This window comes from Musca autumnalis, unplaced genomic scaffold (assembly GCF_047663935.1).
Source record: "Musca autumnalis isolate F117 unplaced genomic scaffold, ASM4766393v1 scaffold_1, whole genome shotgun sequence".
Classification (NCBI taxonomy): Eukaryota; Metazoa; Arthropoda; class Insecta; order Diptera; family Muscidae; genus Musca; species Musca autumnalis.
The window spans coordinates 68566336-68585951 of record NW_027411644.1 but is presented as its reverse complement, the minus strand read 5'-3'; the positions used below and the strand labels follow the sequence as shown (position 1 = coordinate 68585951).

Below are 19616 nucleotides of genomic sequence, written 5' to 3'. Positions count from 1 at the left end.
GATTTAAACACTTTATGCAGAAGCCAAAGTGAAACAAAAATTATTGTCGAGGAGCCTGCAAAATTGAGTAAAAAAGCAGAGGACAACTAAGTGAAAAATAAAAATATTTTGGAAAAATTGTTTATACACTGCTCTCCTATTGCTCCAACAAATGGGAAAGGACATTTATCAACAACAACAATAATAATGTCAAGTGGTGTTTAATATTCATCCAGGGTGGGGGAAGTGAAAAGGACCCAACAATCTGTTCTGTTTGGGAAATTGAAGAACTACGAAATAACCAAAACGGAAGCTGTACTTCTGTTTACATAAAGTCCAAAGGCAATATCAATGGACCTTCTTATTAAATACCAAAGTTACGAAAGTTCTACAATTCCGCCACTGAAGTAGCAATCAAATTTTGTCAATTATCGATATGCATTTCTGACTACGTTCCTGAATTCCGCCCTTAGGCTCCCACTCTCTAGAATGTTTATTTATTTAGATAATTCATAACTGGTTCTTTGTTCTATAACCCGAATTTAAAATAGCTTTCTAAACACATGCTGCTCATTAACTTCATCTCTGCAATTGTGGATACCAGGACTTCTATGAGAAATATTCCATGAGAAGACTATATAAGCCTCTATCCAATTACCTAAATGTCTACCAAAAGGACACTTACTGGTTTTCATGTCAACTGTGAGAATAACAGGTTTTTTTCTTGGAAAATACCTATAGCTTTTGCAGAACATCTCCATTATCTCTTAAATTGCAATTATAGCTATTGTCAATAACCTTTATGCAGATTAAGATGAAGCCCACATCTTTAATGAAATTTCAAAGGACATGTCATGACCCCAAGTCGTTAAACCCTCGTCACTGCCGAACCTTTGGATAAATACGGATACAAATTCAATTCATTTCAGTGATAAGATATTGAAATTAATACAAAATTGTTTTCCGCTTTCATTTGATATCTGATCAAAAACAAGAAAAAAATCCTTCGTCTCATTTACATTTCCCGTTAGATGACAACGAAAAAAAACAAGAAGAGGGTAAACCAATAAGCAAGAAGATTTGCTTTTGGGATGGCGGTCTTGTTTTCACGTTACAACTGTAAATAAGCCCATAAACAATATCATAAGCAGAGGATAGCATAACATATTTTCTGTGCCACGAAAGCCTGTCTGCTAGCCTGCAAAGAATCCTGTTTCGCAGATGATGACAGCTTTATGTTCTTTGGTTTGCTGTTCTAGGTGGACATGGTGGGACATATAAAATTCTGTAAAAATCATTTAGAACTTGTTACGAATAAAGAAGAGGGTGAGGATTAAAAGAGATATGTGTTCACCCGTTTTGTGACTGTGTGTGTGTGCTTTCGTTTGTTAGGGTCTATCTTTGTCGTAAACTATGGCAAAACCGGCAAAAAATTCAGATGATCACTAGGAAATTTACTATTGGAGACGAGTAGTATTTTACCATAAACTCAGTATGTCCAGTTAACGTGGTTAATTATACAGGACATTGGACACAGGCTCCTGGCATGACCACAGTAAAATGAGAAAAAAACAACAGCAACAAAAAACTGGACTAACATACACTGAAGACAACGCCGGCACCAGCAGGAGCAACATCACTTCTGACTAGACAAAAGAATTGTAAATAGAAAAAAGTAGTGTCCTGGGCAATCCAAACTTATCTAGAGATGCTGGCCAAGTACGGAGATACATTTTGAAGCCTTTTGTGTCGGACGTGCATTTAAAATAAACACACACCACAAATGCTTTTGCTTTATGGGGTCGGTCTCAAGGATTTAGTGATGGCATCTTTATGAGTTACCCAGGGGACACGTAAATCAGTCAGAGTAATGTTAACTGTCTTAGCATGGAGCTGTTTGGAAAAAGACATATTTGGAAAGAATAGGCTTTATCTTAAAGGTTTTGTAATTAAAAACACACACGATATCTCAACGAAGACATGTAAGGAGGGGTTTTCATCGGGAAATCCCGGGACGGGAATTCCCGCATTTGCCGGTCATTTTTCGATCCCGCAATCCCGCTGCCAATCCCGGGAATTCCCGGGAAATTTTATATACTAAAAACGGGATGTAAGAAGGATATATTCAAACATACCTAGCAAATATCATTCAACATTTATTTAAATTTGTTGTCAGCTGGGCTTACTGTCCGACCTAATATGGACATTGCTTTCAATATTAAGAGGACTTTTCGATACCGATACCGGAGGACACATACCAAGCAAGATAATTCTAATAATGTTGTAATTTCTTCTAGTTTACAGTAGTCCTTACTAGAGGCTGATCCAATAAAAATTGTGTGGTATGCTAATGTCGACAAGAAAATGAAAGTAGAAGAAAAACACACAATTTGAAGGTGTTATGTCACACGATCTTAGTGGCCCAAAACCTGAAATTGTCTGCTCATCGAAGCGTTCCCTCAATAAATCGATTGATTGATGCCATGTGGGGCCTTGTTGAAACCAAAATGTCGCCGAGATCACAAGCTTCATTTTCAGGCATCAAATAGTCGGCTATCATGGTTGCCATTCAAGGTTACGTTCTCACCGACATAATTTTTGAAGAAATATGGACCGATGATTCCACCAGCGGGCAAACCACATGAAACAGTTGTTTTTTTCTGGACGAAGTGACACCTCTTGAACCTCTTTAGGTTTCTCTTAAGCCAAATGCGGCTACTTTCCTTGTTAACATTCCCATTAAGCCAGAAATGGGACTCATCGCTGAACAAAACTTGGCTCGAAACACATTCCTCCAAAACATGAATTTTCATAATAAAGTTGGACGATTTGCAAACATTGTTCAGTCGTATGACTTTCCACGATAAAATGCCAAACAATACTAAACAAAAACAACATGGCAGCATGACACGACTCCCACGTGATCAGTCAATAAAAGGCTATTGAAAAAAGTACCTCTAGTTGGATCATCCGTTATTTAAATGAATTGTCTATTTTCTCAAGAGCTCCAGAATACTTGTTGTTATTTGTAATATTTCGAAATTTTTTAGAAAGAAATCCAGAAATTAAATTAAAACTCTAAATAAAGGGAAATTTGACGAGTTTCAAACATTTACATTTTGAGTTTTGCCTGAAAATAGTGTGTTAACAAAACAAAACTAGTACTTGAAACCGTAGAAATATAAATCATAACTAAGGAAAAAAATTATAAGCAATAATGTATGGATAATATTAAAATCTTTGATATAACCTATTTTCAATCAGATAATCCCTGAAGACAGAAAACCAATTGAAGAGCTATAATTCACTTAGTCACATGTTCTCCCTCGGTATTACCTCTTTCTTGTCTTTGTACTGTGATTTAACATTATAGTATATATGAGCGGGAATTCCCGGGATTGAAAAATATTTCCCAATTTCCCGGAGAACGATAGAGTCCGGGAAAAGAAAAACCCTACATGTAAGTCATCTCATAGAAGACCTGGAAATGACTTCCTCTAAGATCTGGAGGCCTTCTAATAGAAGACAAGTAGATCTCTTCTATAGAAGACCAATACGTATAAGGCAAGTAAATTTTCTTCTGAAATGTACCGTAGAAGGCCTGGAAGTCTTCTCAAAAAAGATCTAGAGGACTTTTCATATACGACCTGGGTGTCTTCTCACAGAAGACCTGGAGGTTCTCATAGACGACCCAAATATATTTTCATAGACATGGAGGTCTTCCCAGAGAAACCCAGCAGATCTTCTCATAATAGACTTGGAGGTATTCTCAATCATGTTTAGAAGATTTGGAGTTCTTTTCCTAAAAGAGATGAGCTCTTCTCAAAGAAGACATGCAGATCCGCTCATAGAAGACATGGAGATCCACACATAGAACAACGGGAGGTGTTTTTATAGAATATCTAGAACTCTTCTAATATAATATCATCTGAAGGTCTTCTCATAGAAGACATGGAGGTCTTCTCAAAGAAAACCTGAAGGTCGTCTACATATGACCAGCAGGTGTTCTCACTGGAGAACTGAAGGTCTTCTCATAGATGACCTGTAGGTCTTATCATAGGGTTCCTAATGGTATTCTCATAGACTACCTGATGGTCTTCCCCCAAAAGATCTGTATGTTTTCACATAGAAAACCTGGAGGTCTTCTAATTGTACACCACTTCCTCATAGAAGCTCCCATCACATAGAAGATACCTTGTTGTTTGCGAGTTCTTCTTAAAGACCTGAAAGTCTTCTCCTAGAAAACTTGGAGGTCTTCTCATAGACGACCTGAATACAATATCATCTGGAGGTCTTCTCATAGAAGATCTGGAGGTCTTCATCGATGGCCTGTAGGTATTATTATAGGGTATCTGATGGTATTCCCATAAAAGACCTGTAGGTTTTCACATACAAAACCTAGAGGTATTCTAATTGAGCACCACCTCCTCATAGAAGCACCCATCACATAGAAGACTCCTTGTTGTTTTGGAGTTCTTCTTAAAGAAGACCTGAAAGTCTCGTCTTAGAACACTTGGAGATCTTCTTATAGACGACCTGAATGACTTTTCATAGAATAACTTGTAGGTTTTCACATACAAAACCTAGAGGTATTCTAATTGAGCACCACCTCCTCATAGAAGCACCCATCACATAGAAGACTCCTTGTTGTTTTGGAGTTCTTCTTAAAGAAGACCTGAAAGTCTCGTCTTAGAACACTTGGAGATCTTCTTATAGACGACCTGAATGACTTTTCATAGAATAACTTGAGGTCTTCTCATAGAATACCCAGAGGTTCCCTTATATAAGACCAGGAGTTGTTCGCATAGACGAGGTCTTCTCAAAGAAGACCCGGATTTCTTCTCATGGAAGACCTGGAGGATTCTCATAGAAAACAGAAATGGTGGCCTTTTGGAATAAGTCCTGGGGGTCTCCTCGAAGAAGACCTGAAGGTATTCTCGTACAAGACATGGATTGCTTCTCATAGAAGACCTGGATGTCTTGTAATAGAAGACGACCTGGAGGTCATCTATAATAAGAAGAACGAGACGTCTGTTAAGAGAAGACCTGGAGGTTTTCTGGAGAACTTTTCATAGAAGCACTCGAAGGTCTTCTCATAAAAGACTGGGTGATCTTCTCCTAGCAGACTTGGTGGTCTTCTCCTAGAAGACTCAGAGGTATTCTCATAAAAGACGCGAAGTTCTTCTCCATAAGACTTGGAGGCCTTCTCATAGAAGACCCGAAGGCCATTTCATAGATGATCCAAAGGCCTACCCACTGGTATTTTTTGCGGAGTCTTCTAGGTCTTCTATGAGAAGACCTCCGAGTCATATAGCAGAAAACGTTCGGTTCTTTTATGAAAAAACCTTCGAGTCTGCTATGTATTCAATGAGAAAACCTCCAAGACTTTTATAAGTGGATGACTCCTAGGAGAAGGCCTCCGGGTCTTGTATGACGAGGTCTTTTCATGGAAGACCCAGATATTTTCTCATGGAAGACCTGGAGAGGAGCTGGATGTCTTCTCAGACATGGAGTTCTTTTCGAAAAAGTCCTGGAAGTCTCCTCGAAGTAGACCTGAAGGTATTCTCGTACAAGACCTGGATTCTTCTCATAGAAGACATGGATGTCTTCTACTAGAAGACGACCCGTGGGTCATCTATAATAAGAAGAACTAGACGTCTGTTAAGAGAAGACCTGGAGGTTTTTTGGAGAACTTTACGTAGAACCTCCGGAGGTTTTCTCAAAGGTCTTCTCATTGAAGACTCGGTGATCTGAAAGAAGACGACCTGGAGGTCATCTATAATAAGAAGAACTAGACGTCTGTTATGAGAAGACCTGGAGGTTTTGTGGAAAACTTTTCATAGAATCCCCTGAGGTCTTCTCATAGGAAACTCGAAGGTCTTCTTATAGATGAGCCGGTGATCTTCTCCTAGCAGACTTGGTGCTCTTCTCCTAGAAGACTCGGAAGTATTCTCATAAAAGAAGCGAAGTTCTTCTCCATAAGACTTGGAGGCCTTCTCATAGAAGACCCGAAGGCCATTTCATAGATGATCCAAAGGCCTAGCAGTGGTATTTTTTGGGGAGTCTTCAAGGTCTTCTACGAGAAGACCTCCAGATCTTCTATGATACGACCTCCGAGTCATCTAGGAGAAAACGTTCAGTCTTTTATGAAAAAACCTTCGAGTCTGATATGCCTTCAATGACAAAACCTCCAAGACTTTTATAAGAGGATGACTCCTATGAGAAGGCCTCCGGGTCTTGTATGAAACGTTCTGCAGAATACCTGCAGGACTTCTATGAGCAGACCTCCAGGTCTTCTATGAGAAGACCTCAATTTCGCCTTCTATGGGAAAACTTCCAGTTCGTTTTCTATGAGAAGGCCCCAAATCTGCTATGAGAAGACCTACAATTTTTCTATGATAAGACGTCCAGGTTTTCTATGAGCAGACGTCCAGGTTTTCTATGAGAAGCGTCCTGCTTTTCTATGAGAAGACCTACATATTTTCTATGAGAAGACCTCTAGGTCATTTTTTAAGAAGATTTTCAGGTCTTCTATGAGAAGAAATTTCTAGATCTTTCATAAAAAGACGTCCAGATCCTCTATCAGAATACATCCAGATCTTTTTGAGAAGACCAGATAGCCTTCTAGTAGAACGCCAGTGAATCTTCTTATAGGAGACATAGAAGGTCTCCTCATATGAGGCCAGTAGATAGTTTATCATTAGGCTTAAAGGCCTTCTTATATGTGGCAAGTAGGTCATCATATAGCAGACTATAAAGTCTTTATAAAGAAAATCAGAAGGCTTTCTTGTAGAACGAAAGCAAGTATTCTCATAAAAGATTCGTAGGTCTTCTCTTGAAGACACGAGGGCTTCTCATAGAAGATCCAATGATTTTTTTTCATAGAAGACAAGGTTTTCTTACTAAAGACCCAAAGATCCTCTATTGGAAGACCCAAAGGTCTTCCCAAAGGACACCATTAAGTTACCTCTTTAAAGATTCTTCTCATAAAAGACCGGTAAATCTTCTCATAAAAGACCCGTAGGTAGTGTCATAAAAGAGACTTAGGTCTCTTTACAGACGACATGTATGTCATCTCATAGATAACCTGTAGGAATTTTCATTGTAGACCAGCAGGTCAGATCATAGAAGGAAATGAAGTATCCACATAGAAGATCCGTAGGGTTTCTCATAGGGGAAATTAGCTCTACTTATAGAATCCATGTTGGTCTCATATAAAACCAGAAGATGTTTTGTCACACAAGACAAAATGACTTGTAGGTGTTCTCGTAGATCGTCAGTTTATCCTTTCATTGAAACCCCGTAGGTCTTTTCATATGGGACAAGTAGGTCTTCCCTAGAGGCCCAGTAGGACTCCTCCTAAAAGAACATGAGACATTTCCTTAGAAGACCGAAAGACCTCCAAGATAACCAGAAATTCTCCTTGTAGAAGACCATGAGGTAAACTGATCGAAAAACAGTTGGTCTTCCCATAGGCCTCCCTATATGAGACCATAAAGACTTCACATAGAAACCAGTAGGTCTTCCGTCCTAAAAGATCATGACATTTATTCACAGCAAATCAATATGTGTTATCATAAATTAGTATGTTCGATGCGTAAATTGCTTCAACTATTTTAAAAAATGTCTTCGCCCCTATTAACAATGAACTTCAGTATCTTCTTCTTTCGTACATGGTTACGTATGAATTCTTTGAATTATGTTCCTTGTCGTTTACTTATTTATGATTGATGTAGAATATAAATAACGATAACATCTTAAAACAAATCCTTCTTCATTATTTAAAAAAAAATCAACTGACGCATACAGAGAGAACAACGACAATAACAACATTGTTTAACTCTCTGTCTCATAAAATTGTAATGACTGCTGTTAAATATGTACCATTCTTATGAGAGTTGCAACAGAGCTATGGAGTTATTTCTGTTTATTTTTTCTTCCATTTTCAAAAATTACATTTTGTGCCAAAGTCATTTGTAAAATGTTTGTCAAAGTCCAGCAAGACACATCAAGAGCAAACATTAACATCTAAACTACCATTACAATTCATTGCATTGATGGGAACATTTAAAGGAAAGAAGAGAAATATGAAACCAACAGGGAATAGTGGAGTAATAGCACAACAACAACGTTTGGGTACAGGAAAAGGAAACTCATCATTTGGTCCCAAAAGAAATCGGATTGTTTGATATTTGCATAACTAATAACAAAAATACACAAATAATGAACTAATACTCTCTCCAGCTCCCCTGAGGAACTGCTCTCCCCTTCACACAATCTTTAATTGTTATTCTCTCTCGAGCAACTGGTTTAGTTCGCACAAAGAAGGAAGCCAACATTCCATAAAAATCTTGTTTTTGGCGTTAAAGAATATCTCCTATTCAATGATGTCCTGTGGACTTGATTTCAATTTAATGTTGATGTTGTTGCTGCAGTCCTTTGTTTTTGTCGTTCTGCATTCCAGTCTTCTTTAGTCTTTTCTTGTCTTCTGTCTAGTTATCGTTTTACTTTTTAGCCACAATCTTGCATTTCTGCACTCCAACAAATGTCGAACAAGATGGTACCCAATAAGCTGGCAACAAGTTCGTCAGGATGTGCCATTGTTGAAGTAGTATGTACATACATAGCTGTTGTAGTGGGTCATCTCATCTATGGTTGATTTGCAGTAGTACATTTGGCAACATGATGGTTTAAAGATGGGTATTTTTTGCACAAAAAACTAGGTGGGTATTAGGAGGGGTCGTGGTGCTATGAATAGATCACTGGTCTTCTAAATAAAAAAAATAATGGCGTTCAACGGGAAGAACTTCTGGTCTTGTGTGAGAACACCTACATTTTTATACCCTACTCCACAAAGTGGACCCCTAACCCCCCCTAATCCCTAACGTTATATACCATTTTTCATATCTCGACGAAATGAAGCGATATAGCAATGTGTGTCCGTCCGTCCGTGTGTCTGTCTGTCCATTATAAATTGTTATCAAACCCCAGTCCGCAATTATGGACCGATCGTCACTAAATTTGCTATGGAGGTCGGTTTCACATCAGAATAGATCGCTATTGTTAAAACAAAAACAAATTTTTTATCCGAATTTTTATTTACTTTTTAGGTCGCAATCATAGTCCGATAAGCGCGAAATTTTAAATAAGGTGTGAGCTTATGAGAGAAAAGAAGTTTGCAATTGCTTGCAGATAGTTTTTAGCGGGTGAAATGTACTGAAACTTTTGAGTGCCGCGCGAGTTATATGATGTAACTATGGATTCTTAAGAATCTAGTTATTCGTTTAAATAAAAGAATAAACTTTAGTTTAGTTCTTTATTGAGCAAATTCTATCTTAAGACTAAATTAATTTTATAACATTGAACTTGAAGTTACTGAGTGGAAAATGTCCACTCAGCATATTTTGCATTTTGTTTTTCAGTCGAAAACCAGTGGAAGCACATTCAGTTGCTGTCGCTAGTTTTCGCTGTGTTTGCTTGCATTATTGATATTTGATATTTCGTATTTCATCATAATGTGGTTTATGTTTGCAGTGGCGTAGGGGTCGGTGGGGTACGGATACGTAACTCCTCCCCCTCTTGTCAAAGGATTCTCCTGAATCGTTTCGTTAATTTTTATATTTACTGATTTTCCTTTGAATATATAAATTATTACTGTCATACCGGTTACCGTCACTACAAACATAACCATGATTAGGGAATATGAGATATGTTGATGTTGTTTTAGTTCTTCGATCTTTTCAATATTTTTAGTATTGCTAAGGACAATATCGTTAAATGTAATTTTAGTTGTAAACTCTTTGTTGCTGTATGTATTATAATCTGGTATTTTCTCGAAGTAGTTTTCTTTTAGATTCGAAAAATTTTCATTTTGTATAGTAATCTTACAATTTGAGAACATTAAAATGTTATTTCCATTTAATATATTGCTCGTATTTTGGTTACAGCTATTGTTAATTTTCATGTTGCGAGCATTTTTAATAATAATAGTTTCATCGTCAAATAATTCAAATGAAGTGTTATTGTTAAAAATTAAGTTACAATTTCCTTTAAATATACAATTCTTTGATAGTACTAGATCTTTTAGTGTTTTATCTTCATCATAAGTATAGGATATATTATTAATATTTACAAACATTTCTTGTTTATCTTCTATTTCGTAAAAGTTATGGTTAGGTATAGGGACAATTATTTTGACAATGTGTTTTGTATAGTTTATGGGTATTTTTATTGAAAATATTAAACAGTTATTGTTATATAGTAGTACACCCATTTTTAACAGGCTTAACTTATAAAAGTCTATATTGAATTAATCTATTTTATAAAATAGAGTATTTTACTCATTTCATTTATACATGATCCTATTTTTATTAATTTTTGGTCAATTCAAGTTCCATAATTTCTTGTGACTCTTTATTTATTGTTTGTTTGATATCGTTACCGTTTTGTATATGTAGGTATATAAATAGATAACAAAATTTTCATTTAACATTGTTTCAAGCCAATTCAAGATTTTTTTTTTTCTTGTGACTTTTATATTTTTTCTTTAGAGACTTTTCACAATTTTTGCATAATTCTTTTGTCTACTAAATAGAAACATTATATTTTTATTTATGGCATCATTACTTTTTTGAATTTTTTTTATTCTTAAGTTTTTTCCTATATTTATATCATTTTACACAATTCTATTAAGCAGTGTTACGATTTTATTATTGTATTAATAATTTTTTCATTATATGTATTTTTTATTAAACATTTTTTAGCTCCAATCACAATTCCCAATGTTTGATTATTCCTTCTCATTGTCATTTGGCATTCTATAATTGAAGCCAATTGGGTGTCACTCTTAAGAGGATCAACCCAGAAATTTCGATTATCAGTGGTACCTCAAAAACAATTAAATTGTTTTTGGTTGGGGGTATTTCAGCTAAAAAGTACCCTGATATTTTTCTTGTTTGGTATTCCTACCTTCAGGCTTGAAATTTGTCCCAAACAAGTACTAAAAAACGAAAATTGACAATAAATCCTCATGAATCTTCAGACCCAAGGGATGAGAAGTTTTCCTCAAACAATGGTACAGTGGATTGAAATATTTAAATGATATGTTATGTTATTACAATTTTTATTTTAGTTTATTGTTTATTGATATTATTGTTATTTTATTATTAATCGTTGTTTATTATTGTTATGAGTATATATATTTTTTATTACAAATATTATTATTATTATTATTATTATTATATTTTAAGAATAAATTTCATTAACAAATTAAAGTGTGCTGTTTTAGGTCATGATATTAGTTCCGTTTCTTGTTTTAAATTATACAATTTGGCATTCAAACTTTAATAGTTATTATAAAAAAAAAATTTTATTTACTTTCATTTCTAGAAAAAATTATATATTTATTCAATATATGTATTCATATTAAATTTTTAATTTACTAATATTATCCAAAAATTAAACATTTTTGCTTGTGATTTTATTGCTGGTTTTCATATAAAATTCACTTTGCTAATTCATCAAAACTATTTCCACATTTTGTATAAGGTTTTTTCTTTGTTTCAAATTTGTGGTTCCATTATTTCTTTAATAAAAGTCAAAGGGGGTTTCACTCTTCGGAGGAATACACCCAACTTTTAATAGAATTAGACAAGTTTAATTGAATATTTTGAATATTTCTCTATTTGACATTGAACCTTTAGGAATAAAAATTATGTATTTTGTTAGCCTTTTTTTCAATAGGAAGTGAACATTTATTCATTCACTTTCTTCATTATTGTTTTTGTTTGTTTTTTCAATTGTTGTGGTTTTATTTGAATTATATACTAATATAGCCATAGAAAGTTACCCATACTTAAGATGGTGGTAACGGTTAATAGAAAAATTAAATTCCACATAAAAAATTAGTTCTATTGTAATCATTAAATATTACATAGTTAGTAAATACATATAACTATTAGTACAAACTTATATATAGTACTGTAAACAAATACATTTACAATTATTTTGATTAATTTATACTTTTGATAAGTTTTTTCTTGTCCATTTTTCTTCATATTTATCGAATATTGATTAATAATAATAGTATTTTTTCTCTTTTTATTAATAACATTTGAATTAATATTAATTCTTATTATATACTTGGATATATATCTTCCTCTTTGTTTGAACTCTTTCCAAATCCAGGTTTAGGCTTATAAAGTGAATTCATGTTTTTAGATGTTTTTTCTGTTCTTGTTGCGTTTTTGCTCCATTTGATGTTACTTCTGTTCCATTTCTTGTTGTAGTTGGAATTGCTGTTAACATTGTTGTATTTTTTTCTTCTGTATTTTTATACATTTAAAAGTTGGTTTAGTTCTTTTTACATTTTTGTTTTATAATGTTGTAATTTTTTTTTTTAGTGCATATTTCTCTCTTCTTGTCACCTGTTTCTTCTACGATATTTTCTCTGTTTTTTGCACATTTTTGTTGTTAATAATAATTTTTCATATAATTTTTTTATCAGTTGTTTGAGTTTATTTTTATTTTTCAATTTAGTCTTTTTCCTTTTTTTTTTTTGTTTTTTAATTTGTTTTATGTAATTTTTTGGTATTTATAGTTTGTTTTTGCTTAAAATAAAAACCGTTAACACTTTATGTTAGCTTTATCATTTAAGAACATTATTTGCCACATCCATAGTAACACTTTGTTCTGGAAATTGTTTTCAAAATTTTGCATCTTTTCCTGTTTTTTATTTGTTCGTCTAGCGAGAAGTTCCATATAATGCCATATGCCTTCTGGTTTTGTATGCTTCTTTTGAGATTTTTTGTAGCGTCTTGTCGTATTATTTTTTATTATATTTAACATACTTTTTGGACATAAATTCACTAATTCATAATGTTCTTGCAGTTCAGAGGGTTCATTAACTTTTCGTTGTTGAATTTGTTGTTTCTTTTCTTCTTGCATTTTAATTATAGTTTTCAATTGTTCCATTTTATTTGCAATATTTACTTTTTGAAGATTTAACATTCTAAATTGTTGTATGTATTTATCTTCTTTTTCTCAAAACTAAAAACGGCTTATTTATTTGTAAGTTTATGTGTAAGTTCGTTGAAGTTTAATTCTTTTGAATTAAACCGCCTTGACTGCGCCAGTTATATGATGTAACTATGGATTCTTAAGAATCTAGTTATTCGTTTAAATAAAAGAATAAACTTTAGTTTAGTTCTTTATTGAGCAAATTCTATCTTAAGACTAAATTAATTTTATAACATTGAACTTGAAGTTACTGAGTGGAAAATGTCCACTCAGCATATTTTGCATTTTGTTTTTCAGTCGAAAACCAGTGGAAGCACATTCAGTTGCTGTCGCTAGTTTTCGCTGTGTTTGCTTGCATTATTGATATTTGATATTTCGTATTTCATCATAATGTGGTTTATGTTTGCAGTGGCGTAGGGGTCGGTGGGGTACGGATACGTAACTCGCGTTCACCCATAAGAACGTTAAAAACTTGGGTTTGGCCGTCGGGTTAGTTACCCTCCCCTAGAAAAAAACAGCCTACTATGAAAAAAAGAAAAAAACCTTCTAAAGTTGACTAACCCCGCAAACGTTTTGAGGACCATAATCTGCGAATCTGCACCTGTAATGTTCGCGTCAAAACAACACCTAAACACCATGAGTTTGGTCTCCAGCTCCAGTGAATGAAAGACTTGCTGCAATTCGAATAAAAGCTAAATTCTTCAACATCAGCTTTATTTGGCTCATGCTCCCACTTAAGACAAGGACGAACAGACCAAAGATATATTTTACGAGCGCTTAGAAGAAACTTATGACCGTTGCCCTGCCCATGACATTAAAATTATACTAGGAGATTTTGATGCCAAAATTGGAAAGGAGAATATTTTTGGGCCAACAGTCGGTAAATTCAGTCTCCACAGTGAAACATCAGGTATGAGGCTAATAGACTTTGCAGCTGCAAAAACCATGGTAGTTAGCAGTACCAGATTTAAGCATCTCGATATTCATAAGGGCACCTGGCTGTCTCCAGATCAAACAACATGAAATCAAATCGAGATGTACAGAAGACAGAATGAAGTCCGAAAAATCTACCAAAGAGTGAAACATCAAACTGATGGCTTTGAAACTGGCGCATCCTCCTGTAGAGACCAGCAAGGTAATCTGGTAACTGATACAGATAGTGTGCTAAGAATATGGAAACAGCATTTTTCCAAATTGTTGGCATCCAATAGTAGCGAAGTCGACGAAGATACCACAGATCCAATCCCAGAAGATGGTATTGAATGTATACCACCCGGCCAAGATGAGGTAAAGACAGCAATAAACCGGCTGAAGAATAATAAGGCAGCAGGATCTGCTAGCCTACCAGCCGAACTGTATAAAACCGGGGCATAAGTCTTCTCCCTATCGCCAACAAGATAGTTGACAAGGAGACAGCCTTTCGATTAACCTATTCAAAATTTTGCTGGAAAAGGTAATACGAGATGCAAATGTCAAAAAGAATGGCACAATCTACTCCAATAGCCACATGTTACTTGCTTATGCTGATGACATAGACATCATGGGACGATAAGTAAAGGAAGTAACTGATACCTTTAGGAAGGTCGAAGCAGCATCTGCGAAAGTGGGTCTGGCGGTAAACGGCGAAAAGACCAATTTGATGGTGTCGGTAATTAAAGACTTCGTCTACCTCGGGACTGCCATAAACACTACAAACAACATCAGTTGTGAAATAAGAAGAAGAATTGTATTGGCCAACAGATGCTACTAAGGTTTAAGTAAGCAATTTAAAAACGAAACCACATCTCGTCAAACCAAAATAACACTATACAAAACGCTGATACTACCCGTGCTAATGTATGACTCCGAAGCATGGGTACTTGCGCAAGCAGATAATGCAGTGCTTGGTGTGTTTGAGAGGAAAATTCTTCGAAAGATCTACGGGACGATTTGCGTTGACGCTGAATATCGACGTCGTATGAACCACGAGCTATATCAGCTATACATGAATATAGTAGACATGAATATAGTTAAACGTATCGAGATGCAACGATTGCGTTGGCTAGGCCATATCATAAGAATGAGCGATGATGAACCCGCTAAAAAGGCGTATGAATACATGCCACATGGCGGTGCACGCAGAATCGTCAGGCATAAGCTTCGATGGAGCATACAAGTGGATGAAGAAATGAAAAGGCGCGGTATTTCAGAAAGCGAAGCGAAAAACAGAGAGAATTGAAGATCTTTTCTTAGTTCGGTCTATGGAACAAATGTTCTGTAATGGGCCAGCTAAGTAAGTAAGTTTTATTTCTTAGGGACTTGTATTACGTCCGAATATTATTTGCAATAAGTTTATTATATATACAAGTTTTCAAACTCAGCCTTTGTTTAGCACAACATCTAATGTGCCTGATGAGCTGAATTAAACCTCCAGCGAAACGTAGCATATTGCTTGGATGTGTGTGGACTTCACTAAGAAGTGTCGAAAATAATTATGATTTTTATTAGTTTTAAATTCTTTAGAATCAATTAGTTCTAAAAATGTATGAAACGGTCAGCAAAATTTGCACATCTAAACCATTTTTGTAGGAGGTTGTTATTGAGTTGAATAATTTTATTGAAGTGAAAATACAAAGTACAATGAAGTTTGTATGTAGAATAAAAGACAAAAAGCAAAGGTTACTTATACAATGTAAAATATTAATTGATTAAACACAGTACTTCAACACTTCCCCTTGTTTAAATGATTAATATTTAAAATATTTACGAAGTGCAGCAATCGAAGTTTTGGTAACGGTTTGGTCATCATGTCTGCAATTTGATATTCAGTTGAGATTTGAGACACGATAATATTGCCTTCAATTACCTTTTCACGAATGAAGAAGTGCTTTAAAGAAATGTGCTTCGTTCGCTTGTGAAACTCTGGATTTTGAGACAGTCTTATAGCAGCAGTATTATCGATGTGTATTACAGGTACTTCATTATAATTAATTAAGTCATTGTAGAGGCTTTTCAACCACATCAATTCCTTAGCGGCCTCACTCGCTGCTATGATTTCAGCTTCGGTTGTTGAGGTAGATACGGTTGGCTGTCTTTGACTTATCCATGATATAGGACTGCCTGCATAACATGCTACTACTCCAGTTGTTGATCGTCCTGTGCTCATACAGCCTCCATTATCTGCATCACTATAGCATTCCAATTTCTTTAAACCGTTCGTTTTGTAAATTATTCCATAGTCAAGTGTGCCAGCAATGTAACGAAGAACCCGCTTAAGTCTTTGTACATCTTCACTTGTAGGGGATTCCAGAGATCTTGACAGAACACCGACACTAAATGCCAAATCTGGCCTAGTTCCCAACATTAAATACATTATTGCTCCAACTGCTTGACGATATGGAAAATCATTTGTTGATTTTTGAACTTCTGCAACGGTTGTTGTACTTTCCATCGGAGTTGATACTGCTCTACATTCAGAAAAGTTAAATTTTTCCAAAATTTTCTTAGCATATGACTTCTGACTTATCTCTACAGAATCATCCGACTTTTCAATTTCTAACCCAAGAAAGTAATTTGCATCTTTGTGTGTAATTTTGAATTCAGCTTTAAGTTCATCTAGAAAGATCTTCAAGTCGTTTACATCAGACGCAGCAACTAAACCATCGTCTACACACAGAGCAAGAATGATTTTCTTCCCCTGTTTTTCTCTGATGTATAGACAACTGTCAGCCGAGCTTGTTTTAAATCCCAATTTGGTTAAAAAATTTCGCATTCTAGTATTCCAGCACCGTGGTGCTTGTTTAAGACCATACAGACTTCTTTTTAGAGAACAAACTCTATTTGTTCCGTCATCAAATCCTTTTGGCTGTTTCATAAAAATTATTTCGTCCAACTCTCCATAAAGGAAGGCAGTCGAAACATCGAACTGTGCTAAGTACATCTTCTCTGTGACTGCAACACCTAACAGAGACCGAATTGTAGACATCCTTGCTACCGGACTAAAAGTTTGGTCATAATCAAGTCCTTTTGTTTGATTATATCCTTTAATGACTAGTCTCGCCTTGAAGGTATCTACACTGCCATCCGCTTTGGTTTTTACTTTGTAAACCCATTTTGATGGGAGAGCTTTAGCACCCATCGGAAGTTCGGTAAGTACCCATGTTTTGTTTTCTATTAACGAATTCATTTCCTTTTCCATTGCTGCTACCCACTCTGATCTTTGGTCGCCTTTAGTAGCTTCAGAATATGAATTTGGAGTTTCTATGCTATTAACAAAATCCTGGGAAACCATAGCCAACTCGTCATGAGTTGTTTTTGGAATTATTACCTTTCTATTTCTTAATTTCCTGTAATTGCAATTCTCTTCTTCAGATTCTTGTCCATCGTTGCTTCCTGATATAGCATCTTCAAACTCACTGTCAGATGTTGCATTTCTCTCTAAATTATCTTCAGGGTTGCTGCTCGTACGTTTATCATTTTGTTCTTCTAAATTTGGTGAATCTTTGGCTAATTTATCACCTTGTGGTTCTATGTTTGGATCCAACTCTTCATTCAGTCCACTCTGAATTTCATCATCTTGAATTAAATCATTGAAACGTCTAATCTTTGACAAATCAATACGTTGTGTATCAGGATTTACGTTGGATTTTATTATGGTTTTTTCTTCTAAGCGATTATTATTTGTTTTCTCTACAAATTTAACATCTCTAGAAACATGAACTTCTCTCTTTTCTGGTATATAAATACGATATCGCTCGTCCCCATCATATCCTACCAGGTATCCTTTTTCAGCCTTTTTGTCCATTTTCTTTCGCTTTTGACTTGGAATGTGCATATAACATGTCGACGCAATGATTCGCAAATGTCGGATTCTAGGTTTCTTACCATACCATTTTTCGAATGGGCTAATATCAGCTTCAGATGACTTCCCTGTTCTGTTTAAAATATATATTGCTGATTTCACAAATTCACACCATATTGATTCTGGAAATTCAATTTCCTTATTTGCGTACTTGAAAGTCCTTGCCATTTCTACGATCGTTCTATTCTCTCTTTCAGCACACCCATTTTGCTGCGGGGTATATGGAGCAGTCAACTTATGAGTAACTCCATGCTGAGCAAGAATTTTTCTGACGTCATCGTTGTCAAATTCGCCACCGTTGTCGCTAATTAACGTTTTTACAGTGTGACCTTGACATTTTGCGTGAATCAACATCTCTTTAAGCGAATCTTTCACTTCTGATTTTTGTTTTAAGAAAAACCCATATCGATATTTCGTATAATGATCTTTAAATACTACAAGGTACCTGTATCCTCTGAATGAAGGTGGAAAAGGGCCACATACATCTGTTGATACTATTTCTCCTGGTTGACTAGCAGCGTCACGTCTTCCAAAAGGTTTCCTAGAAGACTTTCCAAAAATGCATGGTTCACAATTTTCACTTGTATTCTTCACTGAAATTCCCATTTCATTTTTAAGCTTCATTTTAACATGGCGATAGTCCTGATGTCCCCAGCGTTCGTGGTATAACTGTAACACCGACTTTTCTTCAAGCAGGGATATATTCTGTGTATGTGAATTTGGACGGACATTAAGCTTGTATAGTGTGCCATTGATTTCTCGTTGACCATGTACCACAAGTTCTTCATCGACGTACATTTTGCATTCATTTGTGGTAGATGTAAATTTGCTCTTTGGGTTTCTATCGTGTGCAGCTAAAATCGAAAAAAGGTTTCGAGATATAGTTGGAACATACCATACATCGTTTAGAGTTACAATTCTTTCCTTATTGTTGACTTTCGATAACAGCTCTATTTTTCCCTTCCCAATGGCTTTTAAACACTCTTTTCCTGCAGACTGTATTGAATTGGGTTGTTCAAATTCTTCGTATTTCACAAAATACTTATCTGAATTGGTAACATGCTTTGTTGCACCGTTGTCGAACCACCATTCCAAACTTGAATCTGCGATATTTACTTCATTTGACATCGCATGTAGTGCCACATGTGTATGATTCTTAACTGGTTGCGACTTGAAAGGCTTGCCATCTGCAATCCACTTGCGACATTCTTTTATCCAATGGCCTTTCTTCTTACAGTAATGGCAAATACTGTCCTTTTTAGTACTTACATTCTTGCTTTTGGAATACTTCTCATTTATGACTAAAGCTTCTTGACCTTCAACGTTCTCAGGCTTCTTGAAATTGCGTTCATATAGGCAAAGCTGCATAATAAGTTCGTCTAAGGACTTATCCTCATCCCGAGTTATCATCATCCAACTAGATTTGAACATTTCGAACGATGATGGTAGCACGTGCAAAATCTTGCAAATAAGAAGCAGTTCTGGAAGTTTTTGATTACCTTTTAATTCCAAACCAGCGTTAATTTCTGTCCACAAACTTTTGAGTTTAGAAATGTGCGTTGAAACATCCAAATTTTCAACCCACTCAAACGAGAAAAGTGCTGTGCACATCTTGAACAATTGGTCCTTGGATGTTGCTTCGAATTGTTGGTGTAATGCTTCCCAAACATCTGCTGCCGATTCTTTGTCCATTACCTTCATATATATCTCATCAGATATGGTACTAGCAATAAGGGTTTTGGCGAGACCGTTCGTTTTCCTGTAAAACGCTGACCGAGTA

The 19616-nt window shown here is 35.4% G+C and overlaps 1 protein-coding gene across 1 annotated transcript; it reads right to left on the bottom strand.

Moving 5' to 3' along the window:
- Positions 1 to 1773: 1773 nt before the first annotated feature.
- LOC141389638 (uncharacterized) lies at positions 1774 to 19528 on the bottom strand. The gene is made up of 4 exons (XM_073961518.1): positions 18320 to 19528; positions 17187 to 17578; positions 15842 to 16442; positions 1774 to 1872 (listed from the first exon to the last, which is right to left on the bottom strand). The coding sequence occupies exons 1-4, from the start codon at positions 19526 to 19528 to the stop codon at positions 1774 to 1776; spliced, it is 2301 nt and encodes a 766-aa protein (XP_073817619.1).
- Between the last annotated feature and the right edge of the window lie 88 nt (positions 19529 to 19616).